This window comes from Armigeres subalbatus, chromosome 3, assembly GCF_024139115.2.
Source record: "Armigeres subalbatus isolate Guangzhou_Male chromosome 3, GZ_Asu_2, whole genome shotgun sequence".
Taxonomy (NCBI): Eukaryota; Metazoa; Arthropoda; class Insecta; order Diptera; family Culicidae; genus Armigeres; species Armigeres subalbatus.
In genome coordinates, this window is record NC_085141.1 from 20,511,030 (window position 1) to 20,531,534 (window position 20,505).

At 40.3% G+C, this 20,505-nt stretch overlaps 2 protein-coding genes across 3 annotated transcripts in view; one reads left to right on the plus strand and one right to left on the minus strand.

Annotated features, from left to right (window-relative positions):
- Nucleotides 1-4,716: 4,716 nt before the first annotated feature.
- Nucleotides 4,717-5,879, minus strand: LOC134227274 (uncharacterized). Its single transcript, XM_062708646.1, has 2 exons — nt 5,658-5,879; nt 4,717-5,581 (listed from the first exon to the last, which is right to left on the minus strand). Exons 1-2 carry the CDS (start codon nt 5,678-5,680, stop codon nt 5,158-5,160), a joined length of 447 nt encoding a protein of 148 aa, XP_062564630.1. The 5' UTR covers nt 5,681-5,879; the 3' UTR covers nt 4,717-5,157.
- Nucleotides 5,880-8,731: 2,852 nt separating this feature from the next.
- Nucleotides 8,732-20,505, plus strand: part of LOC134224958 (zinc finger and BTB domain-containing protein 24-like) — a 79,553-nt gene continuing 67,779 nt past the window's right edge. For both annotated transcript variants that reach the window (XM_062704646.1, XM_062704647.1), the window contains exon 1: nt 8,732-9,235. The gene's annotated coding sequence lies outside the window, so the exon portion shown is untranslated. The remainder of the gene's footprint in view (nt 9,236-20,505) is intronic.

Genomic DNA, 20,505 nt, shown 5'->3' on the forward strand with positions numbered 1-20,505 from the left:
TCTGGGCGAACTACGCACCCAGAGAAAACAATGGATCACCGATGAGACCTGGAAGAAGATAGCGGAGCGAAAAGAAGCCAAAGTCGCGATAGAGTGATCGAAAACCAGAGGAGCCAAAGTCTTAGCCCGTCAACAATACGCGGCTCTTGAGAAGGAAGTAAAACGCTCATGTCGACGGGACAAGCGAGCGTGGGCAGACTCTGGCCGACGAAGGAGAGAGAGCCGCCGCAACCGGGGACATTCGCCTCCTCTACGATATCTCACGACGCTTAAGCGGGGCGAAGATGAATGCAACGATGCCTGTGAAAGACGCGAATGATCAGTTACGACCCAACTGACCAGCTGAAACGCTGGTTCGAGCACTTCGAATAACTTTTTCAAGTGCCAGCCAGGCCATCACCACCTCGGCATGATCTGCCTAGGATCCGACGTATAACACGCGTCAATACCGAAGCTTCATCACTGCTAGAGATTCAAACAGCCATCCAAAGCATGAAATCGAATAAAGCCCCAGGGGTCGACCGCATATAAGCCGAGATGCTCAAAGCTGACCCCATGACATCCGCTCAACTACTGCATCGTTTATTTCGTAATATCTGGGACACAGCAACTTTCCCGGTCGACTGGATGCAAGGTATCTTACTGAAGGTGCCCAAAAAGGGTGACCTGACTGTATGCGATAACTGGCGGGGCATTATGTTGCTGTGTACCGTTCTCAAAGTTCTGTGCAAAATTATCCTAGCCCGGATTCAGGAGAAGATCGATGCGACTCTCCGGCGGCAGCAAGCCGGATTCCGTGCCGTAAGATCCTGTGTGGACCATATTGTCACGCTCCGCATCATTCTGGAGCAGGTCAACGAATTCCAAGAGTCCCTTTACTTGGTATTCATTGACTACGAAAAAGCTTTCGACCGTCTCAATCACGAGAATATGTGGGGCGCCCTGAGACGCAAGGGAGTTCCTGAGAAAATCATCGGCCTAATCGAGGCACAGTACGAGGCCTTCTCGTGTAGAGTGCTCCACAATGGGGTCTTGTCCGACCCTATCCGGGTCGTAGCTGGTGTGAGGCAAGGATGTATTCTATCACCGTTACTGTTCCTCATCGTAATCGACGAGATTCTGATAGATGCGATTGACGGTGAACCAAACCTCGGGCTGTTATGGAGCACTTCGAATTGGCTGATGATGTTGCATTCCGCGCGCAACGGCGCTCTGATATGCAGAGTAAGCTCAACGACCTTGCCGAGCGCTCCTCTTCGGCAGGTTTAGTCATCAACGTCAACAAAACCAAATCGTTGGATGTAAACACGGTGACTCCTTCCAGTTTCACAGTAGCCGGGCAACCAGTGGAGAATGTTGAAAGCTTCCAATATCTTGATAGCCCAATGGCGTCAGACGGTGGTACCAAGATCGACATAGGCGCACTGATCAAGGAAGTAAGGGCTGCCTTTGCGAGTTTAAGAAATATCTGAAAAAACAGGCAGATAAGTGGACGCACCAAAATACGAATTTTCAACTCTAACGTGAAATCTGTGCTGTTATACGCTAGCGAAACATGGTGTGTATCAGTGGAGAACACTCAACGGCTGCAGGTGTTCATTAACAGATGCCTGCGGTATATAATTCGGGCCAAACAACGAGCTCTATTGTCGTTGTCACCAGAGGCGGTCGGCCACACTCTACGTAGGGGCGAAAACGAAATCTGTAAACAAGCATTAGACTGGAACCCAGCGGGACATCGCAGCAGAGGCAGACCCAGAGGCTCATGGCAGCGAAGCCTCAATAAAGAAATAAAAGAAGTCGACCGAAATCTAACCTGGCAACAGGTTAAAGCGATAGCCGGGCAACGCTCAGGATGGAGATCTTTCAAGTCGGCCCTTTGCACCACCGGAGGTGTACACTGCCGTCATACGCATATTTGTCCCATGTTTGCTGGGATTTCCTATGTACATGGGACAGTTATGCGTAGAACGGCAGTACAGGATCCATAAGTAAGTAAGTAAAGCTTCGAATCTTACCCTGCGTTAAAATTTCACTTTGTATTGCTGCTGTCCGGTGACGACTACTCGCTGATTTACTTTTTGCTGGGACTGCTGCTACCGTGTTAGTCGACCATGTTGCTGCTGACCATAAAGCTATCACGGTCATCATTGAAGTTGAATGATCTGCTGCCATCACCTCAATACTATTGTTTTCAGTTGAGACTACTGCGTGAAATCTTGTTTGAACTGGTGTTCCAAACCCGTAAATTGCTTGATATTGATGACTCTGCTTGCGATGCATGTTCGGGTTTGGTAGGTTTCCCTATTTCAAAACTTTTGACCAATTATCGATAATAAATAATTAAAATTTGAAAATCAATATTTTCAGAACAATACAAAGAAGCGTTGACTTTTTCTTGATCGAATGGTACAAAAAAAATGAAAATCCATCGAGAAACGGCTGAGATATCGACGATCAGAGGTCTATCATATTTGTGAGACGGTCGCAGATTATCGCAATCGCAGTATACGTTACGTATAGAAAACAGACTTAGTCCTTCGTTAACGTAGAAAACGTATAGAAACACACAGACGTAATCATACTCCAAAACTTACTTCAAATGTCAGTTACTTACTGTTCGATAAGCACGGAGTTGTAATCAAAGCTCTTCGCTTTTAAGTTATGTCTGTCTCTCTGCTTTGTCTCCATGATTCCGCATGTGGCTTCACCTCTGCTACGTTGATCTTATTGTGGCTTTAATGTTTCATCCTCATCGTCATCCTATGCCACTGTAATCTGACCAGCTCATATCAACCCAGACACGTGGTCAGTACGCCTTTATAAACGCCAACGAGCCAAGATACAAAAACAACGTGCAGTATACCAAAATAATTCTGACACGCATACTTTTTACGTATAAGTTCTACTCGGGGCCGACCTGAAATACCTTCATTCAAGGCTAGTTGAGTGTTTTAAAGCAACGATGCAAAATAGCCAGTCTTACCACATTTGCTGCAGCGTGACAATGTGAGGGGACAACGTATATGCGTTGTAAAATGACCTCCTGGGCATCTAGAGCAAGACGGTATCCAATTTCTTGAACCTTGGTGGCTAGTGACATTTTTCATAGCATTTAACTCAATTAATGGCATGCACATTTCCTCAACGTAGCTCTTGCAGTTGCCTTGTGATCGATTCATACGTACCTGTAATCTTCAGCATCTCTTCCAATGTAGTGTCTATGTACTTCCAAATACTTTCCTCGCAGTTTATCTTCATTTTGTGTAGCATACACGATCTGATCCATTATCATTCCTTCCTTCAAAGGAACGACAAACCGATCGATTTTCTCATTCGGGTTGAATAGCATTTGCCGAAATTTTAATCGTTCATATCATTCAGACATTTTTTGGGAGTAATAGTTGTCGAAAATCTACATTGCCATCCTATAACGATTATCCAAAGCAGCTGCTGTATCGACCACCACATCTCGAACAACTTTCCAAACGTCTATTCCACCGTAGCATGTCAGGCCTTTGAATGTCTTCATGGTTGTCGATTCTTGAGCGAATGTCGTGGGGACAGCTTTTGCGCATGTCGGCTGATATGCAATCGACTCCTGGGGCTTCGTTCGAATCCATGGTGTGGATGACCGTTTTGATTTCCAGCAGCGAAACTCATCATCCGTTCGTATACCATCCACACGATGTTAACGTGTAAATCAAAGCGGATTCAATTGAATCATTTGGCATTTTCGCTTGCTTTATGCATGACTTTAAAGTATAATCGTGATGAACTTCATTTGTTAACAAATGAATTTCGTGTTTTCTTTCATATTTATATAATGATGAAGTATATGCAAATTCCGTCTGGAATCCGATTTCCGTTATCGAATCGAAACCCAATTGAAGAAACATTTGTTTTGCTATAACTTCACCGAATCAACAATGAAGTTATAGAAAAAAAAACTTTCTTCGGTTTTCGTCCTTCTAACGGAAATCGCATTCCGGGCGGAACTAATAAAATGAAAACGAATGTAAAAAAATATATATGATTAATAAATTGCTCCGTTTAATTAATAAAAATGAATTGGTTGGCTACCAGCGGGTGCCGCTTCACGCTTGAGAGTCTTGCCGTCTTCCTCTTCAATAGAACGAAAGTTATGACTTAGCATTATTTGCATCAATCAGCCGGTTATAAAAGTTCCTATGGGTAGGTGATGCTTCTCGTTGAAATTCCGTGAGTGTCGTAGTCCGATCTTGATTTATTCCCCATCCCCATCGTCTCCATCGGGAAGTAAACCTTCACTACTGTCCTGCGACAGCTTCCAAATTCCAAAATCTACATTGCCATCCTATAACGATTATCCAAAGCAGCTGCTGTATCGACCACCACATCTCGAACAACTTTCCAAACGTCACTTCCACCGTAGCATGTCAGGCCTTTGAATGTCTTCATGGTTGTCGATTCTTGAGCGAATGTCGTGGGGACAGCTTTTGCGCATCTCGGCTGATATGCAATCGACTCCTGGGGCTTTGTTCGAATCCATGGTGTGGATGACCGTTTTGATTTCCAGCAGCGATGGAGCTTTGGTATTGGTAGTCACGCTGATACACTAATGCCCAGGAATGTCGATTTTATTTTCAACTTACTGCTCATTTCTGAATACCCTATTATACACTCTCTTTTAGTTTCTATGTTTGTCTCATACGATCAACTCAATAAATATGCAGGTTTCGTTTTATTCAGTCCATTATAATAAATATAGTGTCAATATGTTAATAACTATTTGCCAATATAAAGATAGCAGTAATTTTGTCGGAAATCAACTCCGGTGCAACTGAACACTGCATAATTTTACAGCTTCCATAATCCTACATAAACGTAGCGTATAATAGTAAACCATTTTTCTTCACTGCGACGAGACATATTCGAGACCATATCTGCTCTACAAGGCCCGATGTCCACGGAGCGTCTTTTCAATACCACGTGCACGCAGCGTTGAAAAAACGCTACATGGGCATCGGGCCCAAGTCCCAGCATTTCCAAACAGTTTGGTATAGGTTTACAGTTTGAAATTCTTAATTGAGTCACCCTTGCTATCATAGCAAAGGGACGGAATATTAGGAAACGAAAAAATGCTGCTCCAAATATTAAAATATTCCTGAAACAAATTCACTGTTCCCGTCGCATCCGTTCCACGTACAAGTCGTACAGCACTTTATTCCGATTGAAGTAATGAGGATTTTCATGTTCGTTTAGATCCGGACAATAGTCGCCCAGAGTTTCTCCATTGACGATCAACGTTTCTTGTCCTGAATGGATGGATGGCAGCGACCGGGTGCCACCATTGCTTGGCGAGCTTCCACCCGACGGTATAGAATGGCAGGTACTTCCTCCGGAACTGCTGCTCGCGGTGCTGCACTGGGGAAAATTGGCCTGGTGGCCCTCGAGGATGGGCATGTGCATACCCACGATAGCTGGGTGATGCTGTTCCGTTCCAGGAAATCCAACCCCTCCGTTATTATTCAGGTGTAGATTGTTTATCCGCTTAGACAGAGGCATAAATTCATTAACATCCTCCTCGCGGGAACGTTTCCTGAAAACACAAGACGTGGTTCAGAAAAAGGGTACGTATAAAACTTTAGAAGCGTAAACAAAGAGGTGAACATTACCTTGGATCAATAACAGCAGACATTCCGCAGCTAGCTGAGCAAATTTAGATATTCGAATTAAATAGAAACGAATTGGGTTTTAATTAAAAACTTCAATCAATAAATCAAATTTCGAGGTTTTGTTGAATAAAAAAAACTGCGTCTAATCGAAATTGCAATATCCAAATGACTACAGAAGGATTTTGTTTTTGTTGGTTGACATGTTGACAGCAATCCTGAGTGTCTTGTTGTTTTGAGTTTTCCAAAGAGTGCTCGAGTTTAAACTTTGTGAGTACCGGTGAGTAATCGAGCCAAAGTTTCTGTATCCTATAAGGTAATATTCCCGAACAATAGCCCTTTTCATGTGACACTGCCTAAAAACCGAGCTAAAAACTGAAACCGCTGAACAGACCGTGCAAATCAAAAGCTGTTATACTTTTATATAAGAACTATACTGTATACTGTCAATTGACGGAAAAATCAGCTGATTTTGAACGTCTCGTAAAAAAGCTTGCCATTTTATGACACTTTCATGGATTTTATACACTACTAAAAATCCACACATATTTATTGGCAAAAATCCATAGATTTAACTTATGATGTATATCAGCGCACACATATTGTAGATCCAGTTGAAAACCGAACTGAGCTCTCGCGACAATCGCATTTTCTCCCATTTCCGAATGTCGCAACTGCATCGCGAGTAGTGCGCATCTATGCCATAGCCGTGCGCCATCATGCGCACCACTCGCGATGCAGTTGCGACATTCGGAAATGGGAGAAAATGCGATTGTCGCGAGAGCTCAGTTCGGTTTTCAACTGGATCTACAATAACCATTCTCCACGCGAACTACTTATAAAATATATATCAAAATAAACTTTATGTGTGGTCTCGAATTAGCAATTATTTAATTTATGTGTGGTTCTAAATCGATTATATTAGGGTGGAGCTATTGCAAAAATCTATAACGGCGACACATATATCTTATATAGATATTTTTGGCAGTGTACAGGTTCAGGTGAAGGAGCACAAACGTGTTCGTAAAATGTCAGAAGCAGTAATTGTGTTTGTGTCGCACGACGACTCAGGTGGTTTTGGTGCCAGATAAAGAACGATGACGTTTAATCATTTAGGCCGTTTTTGCCAGTCAGCGGTGTATTCCAAAACGGATACTTAATAAACTATATTCTGAGAGATCACTCCCGCATAATCATGGACCATACGTAGACCGCATCTGTTATAATTGAAGAGAATAAGTGTTATTGTAGCGATGGTCTCACTAATAATAGTTAACTATAAATGTACAGTCTCATATACTGTTTCAACAGCAGCTCAGATGGTAAACGGCCAAACGACTATATGAGTAATGGGCGGTTAAGTATAATTAACATTTAAATTCGGTCGTTTTTTCGAACAAAATTTTCGATGTACCATACATCAGTTGGTAGATGTACAATTGTAGAACTATATAATTACACATCGACAGTATGTTATGTATTAACAGTAAGTGTTGATGTAGGGTTGGAATGGTGAATCAAGCTTAAAATTGTACGCCAACAATGAAGTGATTAGTGACAATATATCTTATAACGCATATGTAATTTTGACTGCATGGTATGTCGTTTTTCATTATGCGGGTACCTATATCCAGGGTTGCCACATATATAGATTTTTCTGTATTTTACAGATTTTTGACGTAAGGCTCTGACCAAGAATCTGTATATACAGATATACAGATTTTTGTGAAATTTACAGATTTTACAGATTTATAGAGGATTTCAGTACGGAAAATTATTGTAAATTATGTTTATGCTACTCAAAAATGATCTTATTCGAAGCCACTCTGAGGTGAACTAAACCGAAATTTAAAAACACAGAACATGTGGTTTGTGGTAGATTTTGTTTCTTTATTGGCAGTTTATACAGATCAATGATTTATAAAGTCGATCAGATTATGTTCCGAAAAATGTTCAGAATATATTTTAACACGTGTGGTCTCAGAAAACGCTATAATAATAATTCTAAAGAACCATGTCTAATCATCATTTATCATGTCTGAAATGTTTTGAAACAGTTTATCAGTACTTCTTTTTAGTGTGGCTGAATAGTTCAATAAAGTTGTTGTGTATATGGCTGTGGATTATTTACACATGTTATTCGTAAATTATCAAATATTTAACCTTGAAAACGAAAACATTGTTGCTTGTATTCCTTTATATGTAATCCTTGGAAAAAATGTGCAAAAAATTTGCTAATAATTGGGATATCTGACAAATAGTTACGAATAGTATTTCCAGAATTTATCTTTTCACTACTACCTTTGTTTAAAACGTGTTTGATTTGCTTCAGATGGATACAAATTTGCAATACAGATTTTTTGGCTTGAGATACAGATACAAAGATTTTCTGGGACAAAAATACAGATTTAAATGTGGCAACCCTGCCTATATCCAGCTTTCCACGCTGGGTAATGGTGGCTTGTCAATGTATGAAAAGGATATGGAGAAACAGGTGGGAACATATCGTCGGGGTAGCACCAACATATAATTCGGAAGTCAGGACTTCCAAACCGAACTTTCTTCCGAAGTTTTAACTGTCAAACTAACGTTGTTTAACGCATCTTTAGGTCAATCCAGCGCACTACTTCCGAAGTTGGGAAAGTTATCTGTATCTGGAGAAAAATCCAAAAAGCGTTCTAACTTTGTTCCGGATAGACAATATTTTGGAGGGACAATATTTTTTGCATGGGAGTCGAACACGGCGCAAAATTTGCAATAAAAATCTTGAAATAAGTCTTGGAAATATTTTCTTGTCGCCTTGTATCGTGATACAAATACCATATAAAGTGTGTCGTTTGTTAGTATAATAGCATATTCAGATTACGCCATCATAATAATTATCGTTTTAAATATGAGAAATAAAAGCATGGAAATTGGCATCAAATCAAGTTACTCCTTATCATAAATTTATCATAAATCCTTATCATATATTTAAAAAAAAAATTAAATAATCGAACGTGGATTTTTTTATGAGTGCTTAGTGAGTGGCATTGGTTGCGTGAGTTCCGGTGAGCTCTTGTGTCAGTGGTCTGTCTACTCGGCTTGTCAAAAACTTCAAAAAAGTTTCAGTGTTCGAACGTTTTGATAGCATATTTTGCAAAATTTCATTATATTTTGTGTGTTTTTCTTGTACATTTTATGTTATTAATGTGCTACAATGTACGATGCCCCAGAAGAATCCGAATGTTAGTGGAAAATATCATGTCCAATGATAGAAAAATAATGATTTTCTGGCACGATATTGTGACCCTAATTCTGGGAGAAATTTTGTTTTGTGGATGAAATGCTACTCAGTGGATAGTGATTGTCTAGTTTTGGTTCGAAAAAAAGTATACATACAGTGGAAACCTTTAAATATTTTAAGGAGATTATAACCTACGTTTCATATCAGCTGGCCTAGAAAGTGGATAATTCCGTTATTATAACCGTCGCTACAGATAACTGCGGCCTATTCAGTAGTGGGACATAACTTAAGCCAGGTGCAACCGAAAGAGTATCGTAGGGACTTTTCACAAATTAAAATTACTCATCAAGACGAGGTAAGTTTGATAGACTTTTCCTTCGGCTGTCGCTAAATCATTGGAACGAACCATAACGCATTATTAATAATATATTCTGACCGTTTCTTTCAATACTAATGTATCTTCCTTGACCTAAAAGATGGGGTAACCTGTAGGCCTCCGTTATGACAATAAATAAATTACAAATTTCATATATTCTTCGTGTATTAATCTTTAAAATATACTACCGCTTGTTTTAGATTTATTTATAAGATATGATTTCGTTCTTATATACCGCACAGGCCACTTTGGCCTTAGTCTGAATAAATAAAAAATAATGATTTCGTTCTATATATTTCCTATCCCTCTAAGGCTCAATTTGAAACATTTATTTGGCAAAACTTAGATAATAGAAGGTACATTTAAAAACAATGTCCCAAATGTCGTTCCCTGTTGCAGCTTAGACTTTATGTTGCGCAAGATTGGAAACGGGGTATAGCTTGATTAGCCTAGGATATCTTTCTTGTTACTTAGGGACAATGTGCACCCCGAGTGGTACAAATGGTCGACTTGAAAGATCTCCATCCTGAGCAATGCCCGCTATCGCCTGATCTCTTCTATTTCACTAAAGAGGCTACGCTGCCGTGAGCCTCAGCTCAATTGGGTTCTAATCTAACGTATTATTCGATATCGTCGTTATCAGCCTCTGGTGGCACCGACGGAAATGCTTTTGTGCACGACGATGGTGTTCATTGTATTGTATTTTGTTAGTAGAAAAACAATGGGAATTAATTCATTGGTAATTTTGAATTGGCGCTTAGCGCGTTTTAGCAGAATCCGGGCCGATTATAAGGTCAATAGGCTCGATTTATGTACCGCAGGCATCGGTTGACGTGACACCTATTCTACTTCTGTAACCGCATATCTGTCACATTTTCGTTGGTTTGCTATTCTTATTCCGGCCTACGAAGGTAAATTCTTCACGCACAGTCTGACAGTTTATGGGATTTTACTGTGGAGGAACAAGAAACCCGAGCAAAGCTTGAGAGCAAAACGATAACTTGTTTTGATGTTGTGAAATCGCCGAATATGATTATTTAATCTGATATTCTTTTGGTCGTTTTAACGGTTAAAATAGCAAAATGTATAGCATAAAAATCTTACTGTGACATCAAATCGAAAACTGTTCCTGCTATCGATGAAAGCAAATCGAAAACTAAATTTGATATTGGTTCCGATAACAAAATAAGTACACAGTTTGATGTCAGATCATACAATTTAGAAATCAACAGCAAAATGAGATCAAAATATGTAATCAATCATGATGGTTCATATTTGAAAACAAATTATGATCAAAATATGTAATCAATCATGATGATTCATATTTGAAAACAAATTATGATTTCAATTTGCTGTCACAATCAAAATATGTTTTCTACATGCTCTCATTATGTTTTCAGACTTTGCTCGGGTATGCCTCTTGTTTGAATAAAATGAGCTGCAGCTGCTGACAAAAGTATCCGTTTGGATAGACATCTCTACAACATTGTTTAGTGTAACAAATAATGCTACTTCACTTGTATCAACCAATCTTCAACCAAATTCATTTAATAAATCAATAAATTCCGCAAAAACTTTTTGGAGCCGATGGCACTAAAATATTTGAATGCACTAAAATGTTTCACTTAGTTTACGTCATGCGGTCTTGTCTTGTATATGTATATGACCCTTTCGATTTTTGATTTGCACGGGGTGTTTTCTGGGAACAAGTTTGCTCACTGGTTCGATTCGGAAAAAGGTACGGAGCCTTGTTTCTTACAGTTGAAGAAATCCCGAGCAACCCAGGGCTACTATTTTTGATTTGCATGGGGGAGTAAACGGGAGCAAATAACCATCACACTTTTCGCATTCATTTGGGATAAAGTCAAACATAGAAAATTTGCAATTCATCCAGTAAACACTAAAACAACCTGTCTACTCATCGGTAAAATTAATCTTATTTTTCCCAAATTTCATTTGGGAAAACTTTGGAAAACACATTGTTCCAGATATTGCTACTTTGGGAATTTCTACCCAAATTATTTCTGGCATTCCTATAGCAGTTTATTCCAGGTATTTGGGAATTCCTTCTAGAATCTATTCAGCCAGAAATTAATTTTGAAATCCCTTTGAGTAATTATTTGGAAATTCTTTCAGCAATTTATTCGAGAATATCTTTTGAAATTACTTTAGAGAATCTATTTCGAAACCCTTCAGGAATTCTTTCGAAAGTTCCTTTAGAAAAAAATCCTTCACAAAATGCTTTGGTTTCTTAAATCTCTTCCGTTTTTTTCGGGAATTCCTTAAAGAATCCATTCCGAGATTCCTTTTTATTTTTTCTAATTCCTCCAGGAATTCTTCCAGGAACTCATTATGGAAATTCCATCTGAAATAATCATGGAGGAATTCAGAGTATCTGAAAAAATAATGCAGGACTAAATTATAAAATTATTATTCTACATAAGATCTAGAAATTTTGAAATAGTATATTCTGGAAATCTTTGAAGGTGACGAATACAAAATAGAAATCATTATTTTTTGGTATTCCTATGAAATCGGTTCAAAATCTTCATGAAACCGAAGTATGTTGGGAATTCATTTTATTATATTTTGAGGCTGATCATTATTATTACTTTTTCAGACTAAGGCCTGTGCCAGGCCAGACCGAAGTGGCCTGTGCGGTATATAAGACTCTTCTCCAGTCGGCTCGGTCCATGGCTACACGTCGCCGACCACGCGGTCTACGAAGGGTCCGCAAGTCATCTTCCACCTGATCGATCCACCTTGTCCGCTGCGCACCTCGCCCTCTTGTGCCCGTCGGATCGTTGTCGAGAACCATTTTCACCGGGTTACTGTTCGACATTCTAACTACGTGCCCGGCCCACCGCAGTCGTCCGATTTTCGCGGTGTGAACGATGGATGGTTCTCCCAGCAGCTCATGCAACTCGTGGTTCATTCGCCTTCTCCACGTACCGTCCACCATCTGCACCCCACCATAGATGGTACGCAGCACTTTCCTTTCGAAGTGCGCGTTGGTCCTCCACGAGCATCGTCCTGGTCTCGTGTCCGTAGAGGACTACCGGTCTAATGAGCGTTTTGTAGATTGTCAGTTTGGTACGGCGTCGAACTCTATTCGATCGGAGCGTCTTGCGGAGTCCAAAGTACGTACGATTTCCAGCCACTATGCGTCTCCGAATTTCTCTGCTGGTATCATTTTCGGCAGTCAACAGACCATTACCTCGCCGTTACCCTCTGCACGTTTAGAAGGGACTCGAGTATGCCCCTGAAACTCGAACTGCGCACATCACCCGATCCATCGTCGCTTTGATCAGCCGTGTCAGTTTATCCGGAAATCCATGTTCGTGCATTAGCTGCCATAGCTGGTTCCTATCGATTGTATCATATGCGGCTTTGAAATCTATGAATAGATGATGTGTGGGCACGTTGTATTCGCGGCATTACTGCAATACCTGACGTATGGCGAACACCTGGTCTGTGGTAGATCGTTCACCCATAAATCCCACCTGGTACTGCCCCACGAACTCTCTTGCAATCGGTGTTAGTCGGCGGCATAAAATTTGGGAGAGTACCTTCAAGGCGGCGTTCAGCAATGTGATTAAGCGTTAGACGCACCAATCCAGCTTATCGCCCTTTTTGTAGATGGGTCACACGACACCTTCCATCCACTCCTGCGGCAGAACCTCATCCTCCCAAACCTTGGTAATCACCCAGTGCAGCGCTCTAACCAGTGCTTCACCACCGTGTTTAAATAGCTCTCCTGGTAGTTGGTCAACTCCAGGGGCTTTGTTGTTTTTCAGCCGGCCGATCTCCTCCTGGATTTCCTGGAGATTCGGAGCCGGAAGTCACATGTCCTGTACGCGTGCTCCTAGGTTAATTACCATACCGCCACTGTTATCTGCCACATCGCCATTCAGGTGTTTTTCGTAGTGCTGCCGCCACCTTGCGGTCAAATTGCTAGTAGAAAGCTTAAATTTTTTGGATCGGTCAATCATGGCTGAAAAAATCGCGTCGATAAATGAGGTAAATACCATAAACTTTTCCAAAGCTTACAAAGCTTAAACAATTAAATCTCCGTGAACTTTTCCAAGCATTTTGAGAAAATTATAATTCACTTGAGTATCTTAATTATCTCTTCTCATGTCATGGTATATGCAAATCCGAATTCGTACTATTTTAGAACATTAGAACTGCCAACAAATTGTTCAAAGGAGCTATATTGTAGCTTGAATTCAAATATATTATTACAAATCTTCAATATTGAGTTTTGTATTTTTTTCCCTGACCTCAATCGAAATTCTTTGACTTTCCAGGAGTTTCCAGGTAATCGACACTCTGTTATTGCTATATCTGAAACTCAATTTGTGCAATTGCACAACATGTGAGACACTTAGTTTGAAAAATGTATCAAAGGGTGACTACTTTTTCGGTAAGGTTTGAAATATTTCCAGAAATTACTTCTCCTGCAAGAATTTCTTCGAAAGTTTCTCCAGGGTTTATCAAAATTGGGAAAAATTGTTTTTTTTTGGAGAACACGTTCAGCGTACTTACTTAAGTCGCAAAGAAAATATTAAATCTAATGGTTCACGTGCCCCATCATGCCCCAGCTTAACTCCACCGAAACCTTCACATCTCGGCTCGCGGTCCGAAACCTTTGCGGGATGCGTTGAGCTACTGTTAGAACTTGCGTGTTGCGAACGACACAGCTGTTCCATCTTCTCGCATGAAATAGGCAGGTTTTCTGTCTCCGTTTCCGTCTACAGTATTTCACGTTCTGCCGGGTCCCTTGCTGCAGCGCGACGTCCCGCGCTGTGTCCCTCTTCCCCAGAACCTGTCTGCACTTTTCGTCGGACCAATCGTTCCGTCGACTTCATTCCACATTGCCGACGTTCGTTTTTCTCCGCTGGGTCGTTGACGACTGCTTTAACTGTACTTCAGCAGTTCTCAAAAAGAGCTACTTTTCTGGTAACGCTGCTTCGAGATGCTTCGCGTATGCAGTAACGACATTCGCAAGAAAAAAGTGTTCCCGAATTTTAATTCATGGATTCCAGAACGTTCCAGAAAACGTGACTGGTGTTCTCGAATCCGTGACTAAAAATACACCGTGAACGAGTTCACGAATAATATTGGACATCAATCTTCAAATATTGTTTTAAAAATATCTAACAAACCACTGAAACATGTAATTTATATGACAGCTGATTCCCTCTAATTTATGCAATCCATGTTTTGGTAGTCTTCCAACTTGAGTAAATGACGTCATATCAGTTGGATTTGGATATTATTTAAGTTTCCGCATTTTAACTTGGACAGGCTTTAGTAGAAGTGTTCCACATTTACCACATTAGGCTCCAATACATGGTAGAAACAGAGGACAATGTTGAGACGTATTTTGAGATTTTTTGGAATTCTAGATTTAACCCTCTCCCGCCCATGGTGTCTGTAGAGCACCATCAAATTTTGCACCTTCTCACCTTCATCGAATTGTTTCAACAACAAAAAGGAATATTTGACACATCTTTATGGTTCCATTAGACTGCAAATATAATCAATTTTGAGTACAAATAGTGAAACTATTGAAAACAATCAATTAACTATTGATTTACAATCAAAAACTTTTTTTCGTTTTCCACTAAGCTATGCCAAATAAATTTTGTTCTAGCATTTTTTTCAAAGATGAATCCTTCCTATTGAAATCTTTGAAAAAAAGTCGTGGGCGGGAAAGGGTTAACATAGCGATAGCATATGCAGTGTTTCATCTCGATCAGAGATGGTATTGTTCAATTCGACTTATCTCGGTTATTCAGCGTGGCAGTAGCGCCGGGAGTGGGTGGGACAAGTAGGACATGTCCTCACCCCCCTGAAATGAGATGTAGTTCTTGAAGCCGTCTACCGATAGGGTGGCGCTAGTGTTGCCTTTCCTATTTTAAGCTCCGTTCATACCGCCGCGAGAGCACTGGCGATTGGCGCTTTGATGTTGCATGAAGAAGAAGAAGCAGAAAGATGATAATCAAAAATATTCGCACGGGAAAACATACGAAGAAATTTTTGAAACTCGTCTTTAAAATACTAGAAGCAATTTAATTAAAAACGATAAGCAGTACGGGAAAAGATATTTTAGTTACTAGATAAAGATTGTCGCTTCGGTTCCCTTTGTTCTGCTGTCCGGAACATGTTGGGTACCAAGCTGTCAAATCGTATGGATTTTCCTTCTTTGACATTTAGCTCCCCTATATCCTGGCCAGCAAAAGATGTTCCGGACAGCGACAATCTTTATCTGGTAACTAAAATATCTTTTAGTACGGGGTTAGGCTTGTATTCTAGTGCACAATTAACACAATATTTCAATTTCCATTTTTATTCTGTGATATCATACTTAATGCATAGTATGAGAAAAGTCCAACCCCGTAATGTTTACCGTTTTTAATTAAAATGCCTCTAGAGTTTCAGAGAAAAGTTTCAAAAATATCCTCGTATGTTTTCCCGTGCGATAATCTTCTGTTTCTTCTTCTTCATGCAACATCAAAACGCCAATTAATCACGTCGAAAATCACGCAACAATGCAATACATCTCGTTGAATATAATTTAACAATGCAACACATGCCGCTTACGCATCCGACTGTTCTGACTTCGTGTGTTTATTGCTTAACCGGCAATGTTTACATCCAGCACCATGTTGCAGCACCATGTTTTTGGCTTCAGGCGAGTTGTTCGTGGATGACAGCCGTTTCATGGGGGTGCATGTCCTACGCATGAATTCGCCTGGGTGGGACAGTCAAAGCATTGTCCTACCCATGATTATAGTAGGAACATATGAAGTCATTGACTGGCAAGAATCTGTGCGTTATCAAATAGTGATTTCAAAGTTAATCGAAGTGTTTAGAATAATCATAGACGTTTCTGGGATTCTAAAGGAATAGAGCTCTGATTGTTCTTTAGGACTTTAGACACTTTATAATCCCGATAGCGCTCAGGATGTTTAAAGCAAGGATGTTCTCGATCATTTAGCAATCCGGGCTCGATCATTTACTAGTTTGTCAATAACTCATACCACAGGCTAAATTCCAAAATGTGTTGTACGCTGGACTTTTAGCGTGGAGGTTTTTCTACAACTCTGCCTAACAAGTCATTCTTTGAATTCAACTAAAAACGAAGTTAAAATGCTAGCTGTAGTAACTTACAATAGATGATAACAAAATATCAATTATTTAGTTTTAGTTGCTGCAATTAGTGTAAACAACGAACTACTAGGCAGAGTTGTAGAAAACCTTCGCACTAGAATTTCACCATACTACACATTTCGGAATTCAGCCTCTGGAATGAGTAACAGACACACTTCTAAATTATCGAACCCAGATTACTAAATGATCGAAAACATCTTTGGTCCAAAAGTTTTCCAGAGGTAAAAGAATAGTTGCTGAAATCAACAATCAATAATAGTTAAATAAAGTTCGTTTAAGTAGGTTATAAGAAGCCCACGGAAAAAGTTTTCTACAAACTTCGAAAGATTCATTGAAAACTGAGGAACCACAAACAGATCTTCTCCGTCATAAATTCTGAGCTCCCATAAAGATTTTCAGACAATCATACCATTTCTTGGATGTTTGCTTTGAATCGGTAGATCCATATCCATTTCTGAATGTTAATAAAAAAAATCAAATAAATTGATTGAACCCATTGAATATTTATACAAATTTCTGTAATCCATGACCTCTACTGGAAGCTTGAAAAAATGTTTGATAATCGTAGGAAAGATGTATGTCAAAGATGTATGTCATGCCTCTGAGCAATCCTTACACAATCTTGGAAAAACAATATTTGTCCTGAAAATGGTAGGAAATTTGTCAAATTATGTACCGTATTCTGTCCGAAAAGATCCTTTCAAGTCCTGATTATTTTTAGAACTGATTAAGTTGCTACCGCGAGGATATCTGTCTCAAATTGATATGGATGGACTGGACATGGGACAGTAACTGTTAAGCTTTAAGCGGCAATATTGGTAAAATGTGCATCGATTCCGGACACAAACTAAAAGTGATCTTGTGGCAACCGCTACTGCCTTTAAGCAGGAGGTCGTGGGCTCGATCGCAAGCTCGTACCTTTATTAATCTGTTTGTCTGTGTTTCACGTTATACCGAAACAAACCCTACTGTTATACCTTCCACATTAACAGCTCCAAAACCTCCCGTGGCAACTTTGAGAGGTCGTAGAGTTCTCTGTACCTCTGGGGTAACGGATGCAGTTCTCTGTGGAAACGGATGAAAGTGATGCTACTCTCATAAAAAATTTAAGATTGTAACACCCATGAATTTGTGCGAATCGATTCAATCTAAAGCTAATCCCAGAAATTGACCCATATCGACATTTCCAATTTGTCCTATCCACGATTCGGAACGTGGATGCGCCTCTGCAGCGTGGGATCACTCAATAGTGTATTTTCTACGTCGCGTAATTGGTGAAAAAGTTTGATGCATATTCTCCAATCAATTATCGCTTCATGGATTGTTTAGCTGCACAATGTGGCTCGATAACATGAAATCTATCTAAATCTAACTTGATTTCTTGGCAAGACGACTGACAAGTCTCGTTGGATAAACGTACAACTGGTGCTAAAAAAATCATATTGCTGCAACTCGCTGCATGAATAACTTTTGGTGCTTTCAATACACAGCCAGTAATTAAATCACAAACTGATTACTATATTCACATTTTATCTATAATTAATCATTCGTCAACTATCGCGTTATGCAATAGATTACAGGTGAGTTAAGCTTTCAATCCACACTCCTATTGAGCAATCCGGTACTACTCTTATTTATGGCCGGATATATAGATTCACTCGGTGTGAAGGTGCCATAATGACTCAACACGTTCAGCTTATTTCAAAAATATGTACAATCACCCGAGACGAGTCTGATGGCAACCGAACCGCCAAGCAGTGGTAAATCTCGTATTCAACGCAGACACTTTTGATCAAGTGATATAGTTAACGTAAATCGAACCAAAATATAGCCTGCACATACGGTTTGGTAATCTTCGTATGCCATCAGCTTTGGTTGGAACGGTAACAACAAGCAATCACGTAGTCGCCGCGTTTGCGTATGTAAAAGGCTATCGAACTACGCAAAGCAGTCGACTTTAAGTTATAAAAATTTATATTAAAAACTCTCTCCACTTTCTAAATTTCTTTCTCACATACAAACGAATCCGTAAAGCGCACCGCGACGAACGTGGCGCATGACGAGCTCTGTGGCGAGGAAGTAATGACGGAATAAAAATAAGACGCAAAACAAGTCTTGCTCGCGTTGTTGCAGTCTACGAGCAGCTAATGGAAATCCATTCACCGTAGCTACCGAGAGCAGAGAAGCCCGTCGATGAAGTAGCGCACACCAAGCATCCTACCACAGTGAACAGCTCATTGCAAATGACAAGAGAGGGTTCATTCCAACTGAAATGCAAAAATGTTGAGGATGAGGTTGATGATATCCCACACGCGTGCAAACCACCGCAGAATTGCACAAACACCGAAGCTCTGGCGAATCCCCACCTAGACCGCTAGATAGAGGAGATGGCCACCCCAAATGAGGGAAAATAGTCTTAAATAACCGTCGTTCTGTTCATATGTTGATTGCGGGATCTATTGACATTGTTCTCGTCAGCATTAAATTTGTCAAAAGATTGTATTTTTCCAAATGCATTAATTTATGAAATCTAGACTAAATTGAATTAAGATTTCAAAACGCTATAACTTTTCCGAATACCAAACAAATTTGGACGTTTACTCTTTTTGTCTAGAAGTGAACATCTTTCTATAATATTTTCTTCCCAATTGATCACAAATCGTATCAGATATCACTCAACCCCATAACTGAGGATATGGACAAATGTAGATCTGAATCGATATGAAATAATTTCTGTCTTCTTTTAACAAAGAAAATATCGCAAGTTAATTAAAAAGTCGCTTGATGCGGTTTGGCTGAACCTCGACCATTTGTCATCGAATAAAGTATTCCAACCTAATTGGATTTCTGCACCCACTCAGCAGTTTCAAACGAAACATGAATGCTATGTCACTAGTGTTCCGAGAAAACTACTACAATACTAATGCACATTTCAAATTATATGTAAAACAAATATTATAGAAAATGGCAAGATGCGACTGGTAATTCAAAGCTGTCAAATAACTCCATTAAAATAATAGTTTGACCTATCGATTCTATTTTTTAAACAATTTATTAATAAAACTTCGGACCTTCCCTAGCCGTGCAGTAAGATGCGCGGCTACAACGCAAGACCATGCTGAAGGTGACTGAGTTCGATTCCCGGTCCGGTCTAGGAAATTTTTGGGTTGGTCCCAGCAAAATTTTCCGTTTTTCCTTATATAAACACTGCCATGGAAAATTGTCAAAACGTACGCAAATGTAGGCTCTTTAAGGCCGATGCCTTATTTATTTATTACCAGAGTGGCCTGTGCTGCACATAAAAGTCTTGTCCATTTAGCTCGGTCCATGGTTGCACGACGCCAACCACGCAGTCTGCGGAGAGTCCGCAAATCGTCCTCTACCTGATCGATCCACCTTGCTCGCTGTGCACCTCGCCTTCTTGTTCCCGTCGGATCATTGTCGAGAACCATTTTCATCGGATTACTGTTCGACATTCTGACATTCTACGTGGCCGGCCCACCGCAGTTTTCCGATTTTCGCGGTGTGAACGATGGATGGTTCTCCCAACAGTTGATGCAACTCGAGGTTCATTCGCCTCCTCCTCATACCATCCGCCATCTGCACCCCACCATAGATGGTACGCAACACTTTCCTTTCGAAAACTCCCAGTGCGCGTTGGTCCTCCATAAGCATCGTCCAGGTCTCGTGTCCGTAGAGAACTACCGGTCTAATAAGCGTTTTGTAGATTGTAATTTCCTGCCATGATGCGTAATTTTTGGAATTTCTCTACTGGTATCGTTGTCGGCGGTCACCAGTGAGCCCAAGTACACGAAATCTTCAACCACCTCGATTTCGTCACCACCAATACAAACTCGTAGTAGGTGGCTTACGTTGTCCTCTCTTGAGCCTCTTCCTATCATGTACTTCGTCTTCGACGTGTTGATGACTAGTCCAATCCGTTTAGATTCGCTTTTCAGTCTGATGTAGACTTCCTCCTTCTTCTCAAAGTTACGTGCCATAATATCTATGTCATCGGCGAAACCAAATAGCTGGGCGGACTTCGTGAAAATCGTACCACTCGTGTCAAT

Bases quoted from the DNA above. Each gene is read 5' to 3' on its own strand.
- LOC134227274 (XM_062708646.1), bottom strand. From the start codon at position 5,680: ATGTCTGCTGTTATTGATCCAAG. The intron at 5,582-5,657 runs GTAATGTTCACC...TTGTGTTTTCAG, and splicing joins TCTGCTGTTATTGATCCAAG to GAAACGTTCCCGCGAGGAGG.